The sequence below is a fragment of the Melospiza georgiana genome, chromosome 4, assembly GCF_028018845.1.
Source record: "Melospiza georgiana isolate bMelGeo1 chromosome 4, bMelGeo1.pri, whole genome shotgun sequence".
Lineage (NCBI taxonomy): Eukaryota > Metazoa > Chordata > Aves > Passeriformes > Passerellidae > Melospiza > Melospiza georgiana.
In genome coordinates this window covers 51,818,518-51,838,729 of record NC_080433.1, presented here as the reverse complement: position 1 = coordinate 51,838,729, position 20,212 = coordinate 51,818,518, and the positions used below count along the sequence as shown (strand labels likewise).

Below are 20,212 nucleotides of genomic sequence, written 5' to 3'. Positions count from 1 at the left end.
CTGTGGAACTGGTTTTTTCAGTGGAAATTTATGCCTAGACTGGAAATACCAAAATGGTTCAACATTTGTCACTGTATTCAGATTGTCTTATTTGTCTGTCTGAGGACATACCACTACAGCTTCCACCAGTTTGAGGGCTCTGAAGTGCAGGAATGTGATCTCAACAACAGTTTTATATGAAACAAGACTGGCACATGTTGACATTTTGTAGCACCTTTTTGGCAAAAAGACAAACTGAAAGTCAAACTTATTTTCTTTAAAATCTCAGTATCACATATATTTTCCTATATTACAGTGTTTGATGTATGCCCAAGAAGAGATGTTGCATGGAAACTAACATGAGCAAGTAGGGATTTTCTAGCTAATGAAGATTCCTAAAGTTCTGAATTTTAATGTCCTTCAGATTCCCACTAAACTGCTTTAGATCATTAAAGTCCTATCCAAATCATAAAGATCAAAGATTATATAATGAAGCAGTAACTGAAGCCATATTACTATTTTCACTCAGCTGGAGTGAAAATGGTCTTCACACCACCAAATAGAAACTTCACTTAAATAACACTTATATTAAAAATGGAGATCATGCATTTGAAAAAAACTACAAGGCAAACATGAGGTGCTATTTGCATTCTTGTAAAACATTTATTTGTGTAACTCAAGATAGAAGAAAAAATTCAAGTATCTATTTATGTTTTAGGAGATTGGGTATGTCTTACAGCAGCCTCTCTCTGTATGTTTTCATGTCAGTTAGGACTGCTCTACCTTCCACTCCATTTGATTTGCTAGCTTTTTCTCCAAGACAAAGAAAATATGCTTAGGACTGTTTCAGTTCCATTTGGATGATCACACTGACAGCCCAGCACATGGTGACTGGAGAAAGACCCCTTTTAGAAAGCTACTGAGTCCTGGCAGAGTGCCACCAAACACAATACAGCCTAGATTTAGAGTAGATCTTATCTGCCAAGATTGTTAATTACCTCCTGCAGGGGTGGCTTGTCTGGCCAGTTGTCATGTCTAAACATAGAGCAGTATTTGAAGTTTTCATGATCTAATGAGCTGCTAGGTAGCTCTGAGTACTCTGGAAAGCAGTAATTTTCTCATAGATTTCCTCACTCAAATGTTCTGTTATTACAATATATAAAAAATAATTCCAAGGCATATACAATGATTAGGTGAAAATGCATATTACAAAAATTAGAGATTATGCTTCTATTTTTCCTAACATTTTGTGGAAGATATAATAACCCTATAGAATTCTCTCACTGACTTTGGTACAAACAGGATCTACTAGTAGGAAGTATGTGAAATGCTTTTAGTGGCTGATGATCTAGGATGATAAAATGGTGCAGCACTTGCATGGATCCAATAATTTTCCTAGTGAACTCAAAAGAGACATGCTGGGCAACATTCCTTTCATGCCCATTTCCACTTTCTTTTATTATTTACTTTAGAGGAGTGCATTGAGTCATCATGAAATAGTATCAGCTCAGACATCAGGACCGTGCTGATTTGTGCAGTTGTTTATCTTGTTTTCCATTACTTTAGGGATGGCAGCTCCTCTCTTGACAAGGTACAGCTAGTACAAACTAATTCCAGAGGAAGCAAACAGAGCTCTGGCCAAGGCATTGTTTGCACTTGATGCTGAAGACAAAGTCCCAAGTCACTTCCTTTCTTAGTCAGCGTTTGCAGAGTCGCTGGGCCTTGCTGAGAGTTTTTACTTTGTAGCCTAGGAGTATCAATATTTCAAAGTTTTGGTCATTTTTCTTATCTTTTCATTTTGCCTGGCCTTTCTGAGCTCCCAGATTCCTGCCTGTTTCTCCATGGTATGTAACATTGTATGGCTATGATGTAACAGATCATAGAATCATAGAACGTTTTGGGTTGGCAGGGACCCTGAAGGCCATCTAGTCCAACCTCCTGCAATGAGCAGAGACATCATCAACTCTATCAGGTTGCTCAGGGCACCATCCAACCTGACCTTGAATGTCAGCAGGAGTGGGGCATCTACTGCCTCTCTGGATACCCTTTTCCACTGTTTTACCACCCTCACTGTAGAAAATATCTTCCTTATATCTAGTCTGAATCGACTCTCTTTTAGTTTAGAACCATTATCCCGTTTCCTTTCACTACAGGCCTAAAAAGACTGTTCTCATCTTTCTTATAAACACCCTTTCAGTATTGAAAAACTGCAGGGAGAAGTCTTCTCCACAACCCAAACACTCTCAGCCTTTTCTCATAAGAAAAGTATTCTATCCCTCTGATTATTTTTATGGCCCTCCTCTGGACTCTCTTCAACACCTCCATGTCTTTCATGTGCTGAGGACTCCAGAGATGGATGCAGTACTTCAGGTGAAATCTCATCAGAGCTGAGTAGGGGTAAAAATCATCTCCCTCAACCTGCTGACCACACTTCTTTTTGCGTAGCCCAGAGTACAGTTTGTTTTCTGGGCTGCAAGCAGACATGGCTGGCTCATTACCATTTTATTTTCATCCACCAGTACCCCCAGGTCCTTCTCAGCAGGACTCAATCCAGTAATCCCCCAGCCTTTATTGATTCCAGAGATTGTCCCAGCCCAGGTGCAGGACTTTTCACTTGACCTTGCTGGACCTCATGAGTTTCACATGGACTCACTGCTTGAGCTTGTCCAGGTCCCTTTGGATGGCATCCCATCCCTCAGGCAAGTCAACTGCACCACTCAGTGTGTTGTCTGCAAACTTGCTGAGGGTGCACTCCATCCAATTGTCAATGTCACTGACTCAGAAGTAAGGAGTATGGGTGCTAATACAGGTCCTTGGGGGACACCACTCATCACTGATCTCCATCCTGGCATTGAGACATTGACCTCTACTGTCTGCATGCAGCTATACAACCAATTCCTTATTCACCAAGTGTCAGGTTCCTTCCAACGACTCCTTATTGATTCCAATGCTTCTTATTGCTGCTTTATGGTCTTATCCAAATTTCCAAAGAAGATAAGGAAATGTTCAAACTGTTGTTAGATAATTCCACATTTTTATATAGGCTTCATGAGGAGAGCTAAGACCTGAGGAATGTCTAAGCTGAGGTGAAAGAATGGGAAGACCTGGGAAAAAGGATTCCTCCTACTCATGGGGTCCTACTTGCAGGAGAAGAATTCAGTAGGACAGGCTTTTCATCTGAGTCATGTAGAAGTGACACCCAATTTCTTCTACCCATGAATTACAATATAAAAATAGTAGCAAGAGAACATGGGAAGTTTTATCCCAAAAGGGTTCCACAAGGCCAGTTAGTTTGTTGTGGAAAGCATTTCTGAGATGTGGCAGATCATTTCTGAGATATTAGAGAATAAAATCTAACACAGATCCTTACTATGCAGTGCTTACTGTTTAAATAGAGAGAAATATGGAAGAAGGGTAAGAGAAAGAATTGCAGTGCAACCCAAAGTAGTTACACTGTTCCTTTCTAGCACTGTGACTGCTTTGACTAGGTCAGCCTGCTTTGTTAGTGCTCAGCTCCTTGCACTTGATTCCCAGCAGAAGAAGACCCTCACAGGCACAGACAAACTCAGATGTAAGCTATGTCTCAGCATAAGCTGGGGGACTCCAGTACTTCATGTTAGTTCCAGAAGATTCTACAGTGCACTCACTACCGTGCTCTTAGAAATGGAAGGAAATTGAGGATGAAAAAACAATGGATATTTTGAGTCCACTGTGCATTCTTACTTGTTCTCTCAGGCAGTTAGTCCAAGTGTGTGTCCATTTTCAATAGATTTCCAGCTGCTAAATAAATTATTATATTTATCATTGAATTTTTTTTTTTTTTGCATAACTATGCTTTTTCACAGTGCATTAGTGTGAGATAAAAATAACAGGCATTTACCACAGGCTGTTCTTTGGACATTGAAGAAGTCTAATTGCATAATAGATACTGCATATCCCTATAAAGGACAAGAAAAAGCTGAAAAGAAAGGTCACAAAACCTGGTCTTCTCATCACTTCAAAACTAAAGATCAGACAGCAACGCCCCAACTCTCTAGACATAGCAGTATATATATGATTCCCTTATTAATTTTCTTCAGACTATGATTAGCTCTCTCATATTTAGTATTGGTACACAATTATTTTCAGTGAGATTATAGTTCTGATTCACCAACTGCTACCATAGGGACAGTCATATTGAAGCTGTTAGCAAGCATATGTCCCTTCTATTCCTGTATTCGATCCACCGCTTGGACCAGCCATGCTTTGAGCAGGACACCTGAAGGGATCTGCTTTGGCAGCATCAGATTTGCTCTTCATTTACATTAGTGCAGTGTCTGCTTTGCCACAGCCTCTATTGAGACAGCCAACAAAGCAGCCAGTGCCTCATAACATTCCCTGTCCTGGCCGCATTTCTGTTTCCCTATTTTGATCAGTTGCACATGGCAATGCATGATCATTACAATCCTATTACAATCCTTTTATTGTAATAGATAGCATACACCAATTTCAGGTATGCAGAGATTTGAAAATAAAGTCATTTAATTGTTTGAGTTATCATACTATGCTTGAGCTTAAAAGAATACTTCTGCCATGATGCAAAAAGTACTTCTCTCAAGATGCAAAATTTTTAAGTCATGCTACACCTACTTTTAACAGAAACAGGACCAAGAAGTAGTGAATTAAAATGACAACACAGTAAAGGCTCCAGGTTTTTTATTTTACAGGGGCAATGCATTGTTGTACTGTAGTCGTACACACTAGAGTTGTTCATTGCACTTTAGAGGAGCATCATGAGGCACAGTATGTTAGAAACAGGACTTTTTTTGTCTTGTGTTTTTTTGTAAGGTTAAGAAATTTCTCCTCATTATTTTTAATCAAATGTTTCTTTAGTATTAAATAAACCTCCAGACTTAACAGCCCCAACTCTCTCAACCTGTCTTCACAGTAGAGATGTCTCAGCCCTCTGATAATCTTCCTTGCCTTTCTCTGGGCTCTCTGCAGCAGGTTTGTGTCCATCTCACGTTGGGGACCCCAGAGTAAGACACAATAGTGCAGGTGATGTCTCATGACAGTGGAGCAAAGGAGGGGAATCCCCTCCCTTGCACTGCTGCCTGTGTTACTTTCTGTGTAGCCTAGGACACATTTGGCCTTGTGGCCTGCAAGTGCACATAGCCAGGTCATGTTGAGCTTCTTGCCCACCAACACCTGTGTGTGTTTCCAGGGCACCTCTCAATGCATTCTCTGCCCAGCCTGTACCTTATCCAGGTGCAGGAGCTTGCACTTGGCCTTGTTGAACTTCATGAGGTTTGAACAGACCCACCTCTTCAGCCTGATTAGGTTCCTCTGGATGTCATCCCTTTCGTCCAGTGTATCAAGCACAGCACACAGATTGGTATGCTTGGCAAACTTGCTGAGGTGCATTTCAATCCCATGTCACCTACAAAGATGTTAAACATCACCTGTCCCATTACGGACCCCTGAGGGGTCCCTCAGCACTGGTCTCTGCTTGGACATGGAGCCATTGACCACAGCTCTTCGAGTGCTACTGTCCAGCAAAAATGGTCCACAACACATCAAGGGTTCAGCAATATTAGAAAATATTTTTTCTCTGAAAGAACTTAGCTTGCCACTTGTGTCTTCCAGCTTAGCTCTGTTTTTATGGTCTTCCTGTACCATTGCAACCAACTTGCACAGTGTGGTTAAATAGAATCTGTGTAAGGCTGAACTCAGATCCCACTTTTTCTTATTTTGTGTTTTCTCTAAGTCTGTACATGCCACTATTAGAGTAGCTGCAAGCTGATTATTCCTTTCTTTTTCTAGTGCAGAAGTCACATGTAGCTGTTATACTTGCTGAAAGCATCCATATGGCTAGCAGATATACTTAAAAGGTGTTTAATGAGTGGGGTAAATTCACTTCATTCAGTTCTCCTTTAGTGATTTCATCAAGGCTAAGTGTATATTGCCTGTCTGTTTGAAACCAGTATGGATTATCTGAAGTAGAATCATGCTTACTTGGAATAAACTTGCTCTGGGTGAACAGAAGTAATTAATTCAAGGGTAAGGTTTGTCATTGGACTATCATCTTCAAAACTGTCAGTTCTGCTTCAATTTTGGTAAGCCCTATATCATTTGACTCTGGGACTGAAGTTCTGCTTGATCATAAATAAAAGGTCATGTAAAGTTCTGGTTCTTCTACTGCTTTTTTTGTTCCTAGTTCCACCAGTATTGTAAAGGTGTCTGTATATTAAATATATATACTAAATATCTATATATTAAATTCTGCTCAAATGTTTTTTTTGGGATTTAACCTATCAACAGCGATGAAACCATGCCTAACTTCCTCTTAGTAATCTAAAACCTAGTGGAAAAAGATCAAAAAGTACATATTGATCACCCATATCCCAAGATTCCATTAACATTTTTACCTGGAGCATCACTTATATTTCTGAAAATCTATATCCAAATCCCCTTTTCACTATTTTTTTTGCCTTAACATGTGTACACACATGTGCATTCATATGTGGTTGTTTTTCTCCCTTTCACTCATTACAACATTAACTTTCTTCTAGTTCTGTGAATTTTCCTCAGCATTTCAGCAGTTAGGAAGCAAACTTAATTATTAACATTGTTGTCTATCATGTCTTTAATTTATTTTTTTAATAACTCTTCAACCTGCCATTTAAAAATAAGTGTTTAATTTTAGTTCATGCAGTTTACTATCCTTTCATATTATTGATTTAATGGAAAGTATTTCATGTTATGTAATATGCAAACACTGTTACTGTTTATGTTTTCTAAATATGCAGCAGAAGCATTCTGCTGTTCCATATTTTTTTACACAATTCTATTTTTTCACATCTAATTGTACAGCAGTATTAGTGTTTGATATATCATTGCCTCTGACTAACTTAACATTCTTCATTTCCACGAGATGTACCTATTTGCCTTTTCTTTCCTCTAAGTTCTTCAACTATTTAGTTCTTCAGTTACACACTGTTGCCAGCTGTTGTGTGTTTTTTTCCTCCCCCATTTGCTTCATGTTTTATTGTGCTGCTTTCTCTTCTTTTAGAAGATAGTAAGAAATGAAGTAAGAAATGAATTGGGGATGAGATAAGGAGTAAGTTTGAAGTGTTATAGCTGAGACATGTGGTCATAATCATGAGTGTGAAATTCCAAAGCAGGGAGTCTTTTGTTCCAAGGATGTTTTTACAGGTGTACTGGTTCTGGCCCAGAATTGACTGTCATCATAGCAGAGAAATTGTGCTGTGTTTTGTGTTTGTGACTAAAACAGTGTTGAAAACACACCAGTGTTTGGGCTATTGCTCAGCAATACTTGCACAGGATCAGGGCTGTCTTGCTTTCCCATTCTGCCCACATTCCCATACCAGCAAGTAGGCATGAATTTGGGAGAGGACAGAGCTGGGACAGCTGACCCCATATAATCCATAACATCATGCCCACCAATAAAACAGGGTGGAGGAAAAGGGTGAGATAGAGGGTGTATTCAAAGCTGTTTATCAGAGACTGATGGTCTTCTGTGGGCTTTGGTGAGAGGTTGCCCTAGCATATATTTTTTTAGTCCTTAGTTAATACATTTTATAATTCTCACTTTACTTTTCCTTTACTTATTAAACCATCTTTCAGTTGACCTACTGGTTTTCTTTCTTTTTCTCCTATTCTCTCCCCTGTTTCACTGGGGAAGGAGGCAGGGGGAAGTGAGCTAGCAGCTGTGTGGGTGCTTACCTGCTGGACATGATCAACCCACAACAGCAGGATGGAAGAAAAATACATTAAGAGCACAATCTCTGAGTAGTGGAGGTTTGAGGTTTGAGGGAATTAAGTACCTTTAATGAGAAGCATGCCAGGGAAGAGGCATTTGTGCATCCACAAATGAAAGAAGGAGGATAGGATGAGAAAACTGTGACTGTTTAACCTTGAGAAGAGGAAGCTGAAGGAAGATCTTATTGATGTGTCTAAAAGCCTGATAGGAGGAGAAGAGATGAAGACAGACTCCTTGTGATATCCAGTGAGGGACAAGAGGCAATGGGCACAAACTGAAATATGAGAATTTTCATATAATTTATTACAAAAAGAACATTCCAGTTACAGACTATTGTGCTGACTCCTCATATCTGAGTGTAAAATGACACTCAGACAAAAATTGATACTGTAATATCAATTAGTAGTATCAATATATGGTTAGTTCAATACTTAAGCTCTGCTGGAAATTGGGTGTAAAATGGCAGCCTTTACACGAGTGCTATTTTGTAGTAGGAGTGTCGATAGATTAGTTCCATTCACAAGTATCAAAACTAACATTACAAGATGACTCATTGTCCTGATTCAGCCTGCTTTTTAAGTTCAATTTACTGGTTTTACTTCTGACTTTTTAATTTGCTGACAGTTTTGTAGGTAAGAGTTTGTTTATATTCTTCTGTTGCAGGCAGTCCCTGGCTTTCAGTGAGCAGGCCTGATTAGTCTCGTCTACTGAGATTATTTGTTAATTGTTGATATTCAGGTGTGTATTTCATCAAGTAAATCATGATTGCTTGGTTAAAAAGAAGAAATAGGAGCAGTCCATCTTTTTTTATATATGAGTGAAACACTACACTTTTAAAAATTATATCAGCTTCCTCTTAAAACAGCAAATGAACAACATGAAATTTGGGGGAGATATATGGAGCGCTTATGCTTTTGGTTACTTTAGTAGAAAAGTAGATGAATTTCATTTTATTAACTTAGTGACTTCAAAAACTTGCTCACTGATTTACTATCTGAAAAAAAACGTTCATGGATGTTTTGTAGTAGCGTGGGTTCCAATCTGAGCTGAAGAGAATATTTTTTGGTGTGTAGGTGCATGAAGAGTATGATCTCTTTGTAGTGCATGCTGCCTCCCTCTCTGTGGATTCTCATTAGCTGAACATAAGGAGACAGAGTTCTGCAAGCGTGGCAGTACACACAGAACTGTTGCATGAACAGGCAGTGCTTTCACTGTATTTCTGTACTCTCACATTGCACATGATGATTTTGCTTTTTGAATTTTCTTTTTACTGTAAAGATAGCTTGGGGTGTGTTAGTGTGAAATACTGAATACTGCATCTTTCTACATAAAATTGAGGGTCTCAGACGATTCCACTGAGGAAGATAATGTGGTGATTATGTTGGACATCTTCAATAGCGGTTACATTTATTTACAAAAATACATAATACTGTGTTGCCAGAAGTACAGAAGGGGTTCACAAGTCATCTTCAGCTGCTTGTTCTGATTGTGCTGGTCTTTTGCAACATGACTCTTCTAAAGAGCCTTCCTCATTTCTCAGTGGATCTCAGCTACATTCTTGTATACCTTGGCCTGAAGCAGCCAGTTGTCTGATGCCAAATTTCAGATACCCACTCCAATGGAGCTACTTGACTTTTCCCAAAAATATATTGTATCTAGCAACTTCAAGTTTGTTTTATCTGTCTTCAGCAATGACCAGAACTAGTACATACTGCATTAAATCCCAGTCATAATGCAATGCTAAGGGCATCCTGTAAACGTTTTCCTGGGATGTCAGCAATACCAGCACACTGGCACTAGGGACCACATCCCACATTAAAAGGCTTTGGTTGACAATTCGGCTGAAGTGCAACGTCAACAACTCTGGCAGGCAGCACAGGGGCATTTTGCCCGACACAGTGACCGTACAGACTGGGTGTGCACCCTGGAGCCTCAGCATAGCCCCTTTCCAAGTAAGTAAATTGGGTGTAGACCTCCTTCCCCTCCCAAATATGAGGGTTTTCATAGCTCGTCCTGAGTGATCCGGCTGTTATTGCCAGCCCTGTACTTTTGCTTTGGGATAATAAATAGCCAGTTTTGACCGCCTGTTTTCCGTGTTTGTAAATTTGCATAATCCTGGAGTCTGACCGACGGGAATTGAGTGCTGCTCGGGTTTCGTTCACCTGGGCGGCTGGACAAGCCCCCGTGGCTCCCCGGCCACCCTTTCCGGGGGTGAATAAAGACACCCGCGGCGCACCGCGCACGTTTCGGCTCCTTGCCGGCGGACTCGGGGGAGGGGCGGGCACGGCCGGGCACGGGCGCCGGGGGCGCCGGGACCCTGCCGCAGCGGCGCCGCCCGCTGCCGCCGCGGCTGCGGCACTGCCGGTGCCGCTCTCCCGCGCCCGGGAGCGGAGCGGAGCCGAGAGGAGCAGCGCAGCCGCCGCCGCCGCCGCCGCAGCCGCTGCCTCCCGCGGCGGCCGGGGGGCGGGACGCCGCGGCAGCAGCGCCGCTGTCAGCGCCCGAGGGGCTGGGGGCCCTGCCGGCCGCGGCAGCCGCCGGGAGCCGCACCGGGCGGGCGCCGAGCCGCGCCGCAGCAGCAGCAGCAGCAGGAGCAGCAGCAGCAGCGGCAGCAGGAGCAGCAGCAGCAGCGGCAGCAGCAGCAGCAGCAGCGCGCCCGCGGCGCCGGATCCCCGCGGCGGTGAGTGCGGCGGGCGGCCCGGGCGGCGGCGCTGCGGGGGCCCGTGGCCCGGTGCCCGGCGGGGCGGCGGCGGCCGCAGCTACCGCGCCGGGGGAGGCGGCCGCGGGTCCCGGTGTGCGCCGGGGCAGGGGCAATCCGGTCCATTTAACAGGTTGGGACGGGCGTGTGGTCCGCGGCGCTGTCGGCACCCGCGATTTCGGCGTTGAGGTGGGTAGGAGCAGGATTTTTGTTAGCAATTTGTCGCTGCTGCTGTTGCTAATATTGGTTTCCGATGCTATAAAACGCTTCCTAAGAAGCCGCGTCTTCAGCTGGGTGTTTGATAACTCTCGGCTATCCGGCAGCTGTCAAAAATACCAGGACGTGTAGTTGTTTTTCTCCGGCCCCATTCGGATTTTAAGATGGCTCATACACATAAGGAAATACCAAAACTTTTCTTAATGGTAACAGAACGAAAGGAGAACAAGAAATAGCTTTGGGCATCCTTATGGCTCGAAAGGCAGTTTAATCTCCCCAGAGTGGTATTTTCTTCGGCAGCGACCCCTACTTTAAATCAGTTTTTTTCATAAAGTTTTCGAAGGACCGACACTTCCTTGTGCCAACTTTTAAACTCTGTAATGTGGTATTATTTTCTTTTTCATATGTAATTTATGCATAATGGAATATTATTCCTTTTTTTTATTTACTGAATGCATTGTCTGAATCTGTCGAGGGGTTCTTTTATCCTTTTCATTTATTAGGTACAGGATTACTTGCAATTTTACTAATATAAATTAGGTTATGGAATTAAATAATTTTGGGACTAACTAAAGGGAGACATTGAAATTTATGCCATTTCTAAGTTTGGAAGTCCTAAGTTAGAAGTCCAGGAAGGGATGAGTAATTGATAGGGGGTTTAGGTCTTTTGTGGGCTGGTTCTTGTTTGTTTTGGGTTTTTTTTCTGCAAGGCATATGACATTTGCAAAAACTTGCCACTGTATCCTTGAAGGATCATGCTGTAATAAACAAGCAGTATTACTAGACACATTTTTTTTCTTCCTACACACTGTGTCGCTTGAATAATTTTGGTGTTCTACAGCACAAAGACCTTGTATCTTTGTGCATACAAAGTGGTTGAAGAGGGTGAAACAACTAATTGGTTGTGAATAAAAGAAAAAGAAATCAAATGGCAAACAACTAAAATGGTCCATGGTCAGTTGCATGTTTCTGTAGCAGTACTTAATAAGTAGGCAGGTTTCAAAATACAGTTTTTGAATTCATACAGAACAGCCTGTTTTCAGGGTGTATTATTTTATGGTTTTGAAAATATAGGTGTACTCTCTGAAGTCAGTGAAAAGATTTATACAGGCTTGCCTGACTTGCAGGAATTAATTCTAGAAACTTTTCCAAGATGTTATTCTTTCATGTGAGCGCACGTTTCTGATCTTTCTGGGTCATATGCTTTTAAGCTTCCAGTAGAAGACCTCTGGACTTCTGGGCTGGTTCCATCCTTCTCCTACATGGAAAAAGATTTCATTTAGGCTTAGCATAAATTTTTTGTGAAATCTGTGTTGTATTTTTTGTGTGGCTGGAAAGGCAATCTGGGTTTTAGGTGTCTTGCCATGTTCTTGTATTCATTCTTTTCATGCCAGTTATGGAGGAGGTGCATGAAGTATAGTTATTTGAAACTGAAAATCTTGTGCTGCAATGTACATATGTTTGGTTGTTGTTTTTACATTGGAATAGGGAGAGATTTCAGTTTTTCCTGTGTCTGGATCTAACAATATCTTTTGATTGAAACTTTCATTTCTAGTCAAGTCTAAAATATTAAAAATTACTGATGACAAGGTTGCAATGATTTGATTTTGTAATGTGTGAGTCTCTTCTAAACTCTGAGAATTCGGAGTTCGTATAACATTATGCATTTGTGTCTTTACAGGCAAAACCCACTTCTGCAGTATCTGAGGATGGGTAAAGACTTCCGCTACTACTTCCAGCACCCATGGTCTCGCTTAGTTGTGGCTTACTTAGTGATCTTCTTTAACTTCTTAATATTTGCTGAGGACCCAGTATCCCACAGCCAGACAGAAGCCAATGTTATTGTTGTTGGTAATTGTTTCTCCTTTGTAACAAACAAATACCCTGAAGGAGGAGGCTGGAGATTTTTGAAGGTCTTTATGTGGCTCCTGGCCATTCTCACAGGACTGATAGCTGGGAAATTTCTCTTCCATCAGTGCTTGTTTGGTAAGTTAAAAGATGCATCTGCTGACTTCCTGGTAATGGCTTTCTGACTTTTCCATTTAGCTTTCTACTCATGGCAATTTAGTAAACTTTGCTTTCAATCACTTCTACTGTTTAGAGCTGTATAGAACTCAGTACATCAAAGCTTACACTGTGATGGAAACTAATGCCATAGCATAACTCTCAGTGACTTCAGTCAAAAAAGGATAAAAATAGTGAAAGCTGACAGGTCTTAAATACTTGGGAGGCCAGTAACTTTCAATTTTTCTGTGTTACAAATGTACTGCTTTGCACTATCAGAAAAGTTTTTATGTCTTATTATGTAATTTCTCAACAATTTGAAGAAAAGGAATTCTTCCTTGGGGCAGCAGCTCTTCATGTCTTGTCAAAAGACACTTAAGTGAAAGCAGAGGCTCTTGTAAATATTAGCAGAGCTGTGCTGAAGAGCTCCCATGTGAAAATGAGAATTCTAGAGAGGTAGGACCTGTCTCTGTTTTAGTACAAGAGCAAATCAGTAAAATGGAAAAGTGGGAAATGGGGGAAAACATGACAGTAAATGTTTCCATACACAAGCTGTGACTTAACTGAGGAATGTACCGTACATGAACTAACTGAAGGGGATGAAATGGCTCTGGAAAAAAAAAATCTGAGACTGAGAACTTAGGTGTAAATATATAGAGATAGAAATATATCCATTGTTGTCTTAATTCACCTGTAGAGAATGTTGCATCTGAAGGCTCCAGGCTGTCTCTATGTTCTAGAGATAACAAGAAATCTTCAGTAGAAAAGATTTCTTTGGTTCTGCCAAATCTAGGGGTCTCCTTGAGCCAGATCTTATGAGCTCTTGGAGACCTATATCACACCTGAGATAGCTCAGCCATCTCAGATGGCATAAAATCAGCAGGATGGCTTCTGTGGTAGTGTTGGAAACAGAAAAGTTTTAACAAATGGCAAAATAACAAAGCTCTTTACAGAGAAAACCCAAGCCAGGGGCAACAGGCTCTTGCTCCTGCTAGAACGCCTCACAAAAGCGATTAGTTCCTTTTGTTATCTTCTTTTTCTAGTAAATTGCCTAGGCGGGACTTTTTTGCTTCTGTCCAATTAGCTTTCCTTAAGTTTGAGGTGAAGTCCCCAAGGTCCTATGAGGTGTCTTTTTACCTTACTGAGGAGAGAAACTTTTGGGCTTATTCCCTTTTTAAGGAGGCAAAGGATAATTTGGTTACTCCATGAACAGGGGGCACATTCCTACATCTCTGCCAGTTGCACTATGGTTTGAAACATCTGATTCTGGGTGTGTTGCTGCTGGTCTGGATGGACAACCCCCAAATTCTTATACTGGTAGCACTGCAGGATGGATGGTTACTGGAACACCTCAAAGCACATGAGCAATAGGCCGTTTCCTTAGTCTGTCTCGTTCTATTAAGATCAAGAGAGAGCCACTATTGTTTCAATAAATCAAATGTAAAGCCGTTGTGTTGAGGAGTGAACAAGCAAAGCCACATCAAATGACTTTTAATACAGACTTCTCTTGAAGTAGTTATTCTGAAAAATAATTTAGCATCATGAAGACTATTCAGCTGTTTTACCATAGTGTAATGGTAAATGTAAAATGTTCCCATAAAGAGAGGATTTTACCTGGTACAAGGGCTAACAAAGAATGCTTTCAATTCTGGCTTCCTCAGTTGAGAAATTTTGTTAAACTGAAGATGTTTAAGGAAAAATGATGAAACTGATGATAAATTTAGAAAATTTGCCCAATAGTGAGAGGATTGAGAGGATAAAGGGAAGATAAGAGAGTGACTTGCTCAAATTTGAAGGGCAGAACTTTTAGTTCAGCGTATGTAATGCAAGGTCCAGTGCTTGGAAGTGGCAAATAGCCAGCATTTTTTTTATCTGAAAGGCTAGACAACCAGTGGAACAAGTTTTTATAGGCTATGACCTCATCAAGACACGAATTTTTATTTTTGAGAACACATTTTTCTGACAACTGAGTCATTATCTTCTATCTAGGTAGGTTATTATGATAATTCCTTCTGGATTTGTAAGTGAATATCATATGTAGCTAAACATAAATGTTAAAGTGGCTTGATTCAGTCTTGCTGCCAAACAGGGAAAGTCTGTCAGTGTCTGCTGCTTTGTGCAGTTGCTCAGTGAAACAGGATATTACCCATATTAGCAGCACCCATCTTTTATTTCTGTAAGGATCACATGTCTGACCATTCTGATGTTTGTGGCAGCACTAAGATGGGGTCAGCATTGAGAGGAAACTACTGGGGAAGAAATTCCTGACCCTGAAGGCAGTGCTGGTTTATGGATATTTGTGGCTGTGGTCTGGGCAAGCAGCAGGGGTGTAGGTACAATCTGATTTGAGGCTGCACATTGAGGTTCATGGCAATTTGAGCCAATGTGGATCTGTCACAACCCCACCCTCCTAATGCCAGCCACATCACTCTGAGCCAGTGCTGTTGTTGATGTGACAGTGCAGCAAGCCAGCTCAGGCAGCCAAACTCATGGAAAATCATTGCTTCTGCTGTCATCTGCAGCAGCTCCTTGAAGTGCTGTGATCACTAGAGTGCCAGTGCTGATGAGATGGCCAAGGACTGTGCAGCCAGGATAGCTGGGGGCTGTGGCAGCCATAGCTTGTGCTGGCTCCAGTGCTGTGGGGCTGCACCCACACAGTGTGGCAGTGGAAATGCTGCTGGCGATGCACTGAGAGCAGATGGCAGGCTGTGGGACTGAAGAGCTGACTGTATTGCTGACTGATGTGGCTGTGTGGCTGTGTGGATAGACATTGCTGGGATGAGAATGTGAGTTTACAGCTTCAAGTATCTCTGTGTCTCCAAGAGATTTGTACACCCATGCTGAAATATTTTCTGCCTGTTATTTGCTACTACTTTAATGACTTCATTGCCTAGAAATTATTCCTTTTATTGAGATCCTCATTGAATATGTCCTCTGGATCTTCTGGCATCAAGCAGTTAATGAATTCACCCCTTTATGGTTTTTAATTTCTCTAGTCTATTTCTTTAAGTAGTTCCTACTTTTGTAATTTTTCTTTATTTTACTTTTTTTTAAATGTATAATTGCTTAGGAGCACTCTGGATTTAAATCCTTGTTTGTTTATTTTTGGTTTTTTTCTCTGCTAAACTCTGTTTGCAGAGGAAATTGTGACTGGTTGTTTCTTGTGGCCTGTGTATAACTTCCTGCAGTCAGGAAACCAAATAGCACCAGTCAATCTTCCCCTGACAAGTCTTGACTCAGCATGGAGGCTGCAAATTGAAAATGAAAAGGATTAGTCTGCCTGTCTCACTTTAAATGAAGAGGAAAGGATTTTCTTTCTCTATGGCCTTTCTGCTTTTTTATTCTTTGTGTTCTGTATTTCTTTGCTGCTGAGTTTGCATAGAAACTAGAAAGATAGTGTAGCTAGAACAGTGTCACAATACAGTTTACCATCTGTGACAATCACTGCCTGATAGCCATGACTGTCATGGATTAAAAAAATAAAAGAAATAGCACCTTATGTGTCTAAAAGTGGAAGAAGACAGGTGCTGAAAACCTGATTTAGGCTTCATCACTCTGAGCTTACAGAGAGATAAGGAAGTAAGTAAACTATATTGATGAGAAGTAGAGATTTCAGCTGGAGGACATAGTGGAATGTTTTCTGTTGATAATATTTGTTGCAACCTTTGAGTGGTGTCATCTTCAGGGAATCCTTCAAGACACTCCTCATGACTTAAAACAAGACTAGAAAACAATTACTTTTCTTGTTCTTCAGTCAAAAAATAGCTTATTTCATTTGATAAACATTTCCCATGATAAATATTTCAATGGAAAATAGCTCTTATCTAAGTCATTCCTTATATATTCATGACATGTGGTCAGAACAAGTAGAATTTTAACATTGTCTTTTGGCTGTTATCCACTGTGTTATTTTGATCCATCACTAAGCATATCTTCTGTTTGGTTAGGTATTGTGTTCTGCTGTGCTTTTAATTTTGCAATGGAAAGTGAAAGGTCATAGAAGAATATTGGGAGTTTGGGGAAATAAAAAATAAAGATACGTACCCCTGGTTTGATTTTTCTTTCTGTATGAAAGAATTACTTGAGATAAAGAGGTAATTTCTTGATTAATTTTCTGCTTTATTTAAACCAGATTTATTTAAATCTGCTTGATTAATTTTCTGCTTTATTACAAACTTACCCATTTGATGACACTATGCATTCAACAAATCCATTCTAATCTTGACTTAAAAGAAATTCCTAAATAAGCAGTTGCCTATTTTTCATATTGCTCTGTGGCATTATATGGAAGATAGCACAGTGTTTAAGGTATAGAAAGTGTATGTTTTAATTGGCACCTGCTCAGCATCTTCACAGTTGCTCTTCTGCACTACTTCAGACCTAAATTCTGAGTTCAGTGGGGGGGGGAGTTTGCCCAAAATTCAGGCTGTGTATTTTGCATCAGTATAGATAAATATGATCCTTATAAATCATTATCACTGAGCCCAGTACAATAGGTATTCTAATCCATGCCCCTCTACTGTAAAAACTCCATGTTAGGGACAATATTGAAGCTATCTCTGGATAAGAGAATAAGCTCAGCGACCAAAAAGGTATTAAAACCTCAAAAAAGCCTACAGATTATACATATAAAAATAAGTCTTCAATTTGAATAGACTTTTAGCAGTATGCATAAATGGGCAGTATACTTGGAAAAATACCTTATTTTTTTCAGTCCAGGATTTTTGCTTTGACTGGTCTTTATGTGTACTAATCCTTAGCTTCTGCTGCATATTAGATACATTAGTTTTTACAACCTTACTACAAAATGTACATGTTTCTACTTGTCCATTTTTCTGATTTTAAAGATGTATTAAAATCTGGTTAAAAGCCTGAATGCAGAGACTATGTTTGTATTGTATTTGTATTTGTATTTGAATCAATTGCCAATGAGTGTTCTTAGATTTATATTTGTAAGTTCCTTTCTAAATGGCATGGATGGAAAAATGAAATACTTAATGTGTTATAAAAAATTACAGCAAACAAGATATATATAGCTAAATCTGTATTTCTTAAAATGGAGGAATCATAATACAGCGAGTAAATTAGAGCCGTTGAATTAATGTTAAATTTAATGGGTTTCTCTCTTACAAATGTTCACAGTATGCAGTTTGTTTAAAATTAAATGGTAATGTGAGCTTCATAGACACTGGCATAAATGAATAAATCACTCATTACAGGAATTGCACTGAACTGTGGGTGCACACAAATGTTGCAGATTTTTTAATGGACAGCAGTGCCATGCTGGGAGCAATTTCATGATAGATGGTTTCAAACAAAACACTCACCAAGGCTATGTGATCTGAAAACATTACTCTTTTTGTCAAACATCTTCTCTGGAAGGCTCTAAAAGATCATGCAAATGTCTTAAAAGCAGACTCTTCAGTGTCACCTTTTATGCTGAAATTTAAGGGGTTTATTAACTGAATGAAGATTGGAAGTGGAAATTAGGCAGACTGGGATTTGCTCAGGATGATGGTGCACTACATGGGAAAAGTGGATGTTAGGTAAAAGGATAAATTCATACAATATTACATATATGGTCACTTAGTATCCTGATATTTTAGGGATCATGTTAGTGTAAAATCTAGGCAGAAGTATTGCTGCTGGTGTTGGCATATCACTTTCATAGTGGTGCTTGTGAAATAGCTAGTGAGCCATGTGATCTGTTTGGCCAAAGAAGCTTCCCATAGATTTGTTAAGATTTTTGCATGCTTGTTCTCCAGCCAGATTGCTTCCCATTCTTGTTTGATGGTAGTGATAGGAACAGTTATACCACCATCTGTAGAAACCAGTGGTGTGCATATAGCAATACTTGCATAAAATTCTAAGCTGATTGATAGAGCATATTCTTTTCTGTTGTCAGCTCTGTGTCTTACATTACACTAAGGACTGTCACTTAAAACCCAGCAACTTTGTTCCTGCTCTTTCTTTTCCATTGATGACTTCAGCCTGATAGAAAACAACTAATGTGATAGCTGGTAAAAAATACTGTCTTCGAGAGCCTGTTCAGTATTTTAATAACAATGACCAAGTTAATACTGTTGAAGGTATTCAAGGTCTGCTGTGATTGCTTCAGGGTCAGTTCACCTCTTTTGTACCAGTAAAATGTTGAAGCAATACAATAAAATTATTTTGGTCCTACAAAATGTGTGCCAAGGGGCCAGTCTAACAGTTTGCTAATAATAACGCACAAATGACTGTGAGCAAGCATTTCTGAGAGCCAGAATCCTCAAATTAAAGAAAAAAAAAAAAAAAAAAGCAGCAACATAAAAAGAAGAAGCTCTCAGCCAGCCACTGAATGAGTTGCAGGCTCATCAGATTCCAGCTCTGGCAAGCTGACAATACTTCAGATATCAGTTTATTTTAAACTTTACATCATTCATGAGGGAGACCACAAGTGACCTTTCAAATATAAATGAAAAGCATGCAAGTGACCTCCTAATTTCTTCTCTTACTCTTATTTTTAGAAGAGCCATAACATTTCACTGCTTCCTCTTTTCACAGTCAATGAGAAGACTGCTGTTGTCTGCACTTAGCCTTCGTTGTGGAATCAGTCTTTGGGTAGTAAGTTGTAGAGTTTAATTGGAGAAATACAGGCAATAGCTACAAAAAGATTATTCTCTCTTGGTAGCAGATTTGGTTCTACTGGAGGTGCATACCCCACTCCCCAAGCAGTAGCATAAGAGTGCATTAAGAGCTACGTGTGTCAGATTTTCCATAACGGGAAAGCTCTAGATAATATTTAGCATCCAGTGACTAAAACTAAAAATAAGTTCATTGCTATTTCATATTGATGTGTCAAATCTGTGTTTTGATCTTTTTGACATGAGTTCCAGATTTTTCTTTCTGTTTGAAGCCAGGAGTGATTTTGGAATGATGCCTGCCACTTATGGGAATGATGTGTCTCCATTCCCCAATTTCCAGAAATAGAAGTGAGCTTATTCTTAGTAGATGCATCCTGATGGGCATAGTGCAGGTGCAGCCTAGTGCAGGGGAAAATTTCATGTATCATTATCCCATACAAGGAGGAGATGGAGAGGATATTAGTGTGGAACATCACCTTGCCATATGCCTGCTGAAGAGTCCCTAGGAGAACACGATTTCCTTGGTCCCCTTAGGCTGTAAGTGGCATGAAGGTCCTTCACACACAAACTAACATTTCTCTCTGTGTGATTCTGCTGGGACCCCCTGAATCCAGCCTGTGCACTCCCCTGCCTGTGCACCTGCCGTATAACATTTGTTTTTTAAAAATATAAATATATAAAAATATAAACATATATATAAAAATATGACTATATATATATATTTAATTCCAGAATAAAAAAAAAAAAACCCTCAACCTGTTCTGGTCCTTAAAAATTTTTGAATACATTATCAGGATATAAGAACTATTTAGCAAATAGTAGGTGGGGTGTATGCATTTCTCATAGATATTTTACATATGGCAAAAGTAAAAAGAATTTGTAAATGTGTTCACTAACCAGATGACTTTCAAGGAGGAAGGACCAGTAATT

The 20,212-nt window shown here is 40.1% G+C and overlaps 1 protein-coding gene across 1 annotated transcript in view; it reads left to right on the top strand.

Annotated features, from left to right (window-relative positions):
* Nucleotides 1-10,335: 10,335 nt before the first annotated feature.
* TMEM117 (transmembrane protein 117) overlaps nucleotides 10,336-20,212 on the top strand; it is a 176,109-nt gene continuing 166,232 nt past the window's right edge. Inside the window, exons 1-2 of the mRNA XM_058022668.1 lie at nucleotides 10,336-10,418; nucleotides 12,334-12,638. Coding sequence (XP_057878651.1) covers nucleotides 12,362-12,638 — 277 coding nt within the window. The 5' untranslated portion in view covers nucleotides 10,336-10,418; nucleotides 12,334-12,361. The remainder of the gene's footprint in view (nucleotides 10,419-12,333; nucleotides 12,639-20,212) is intronic.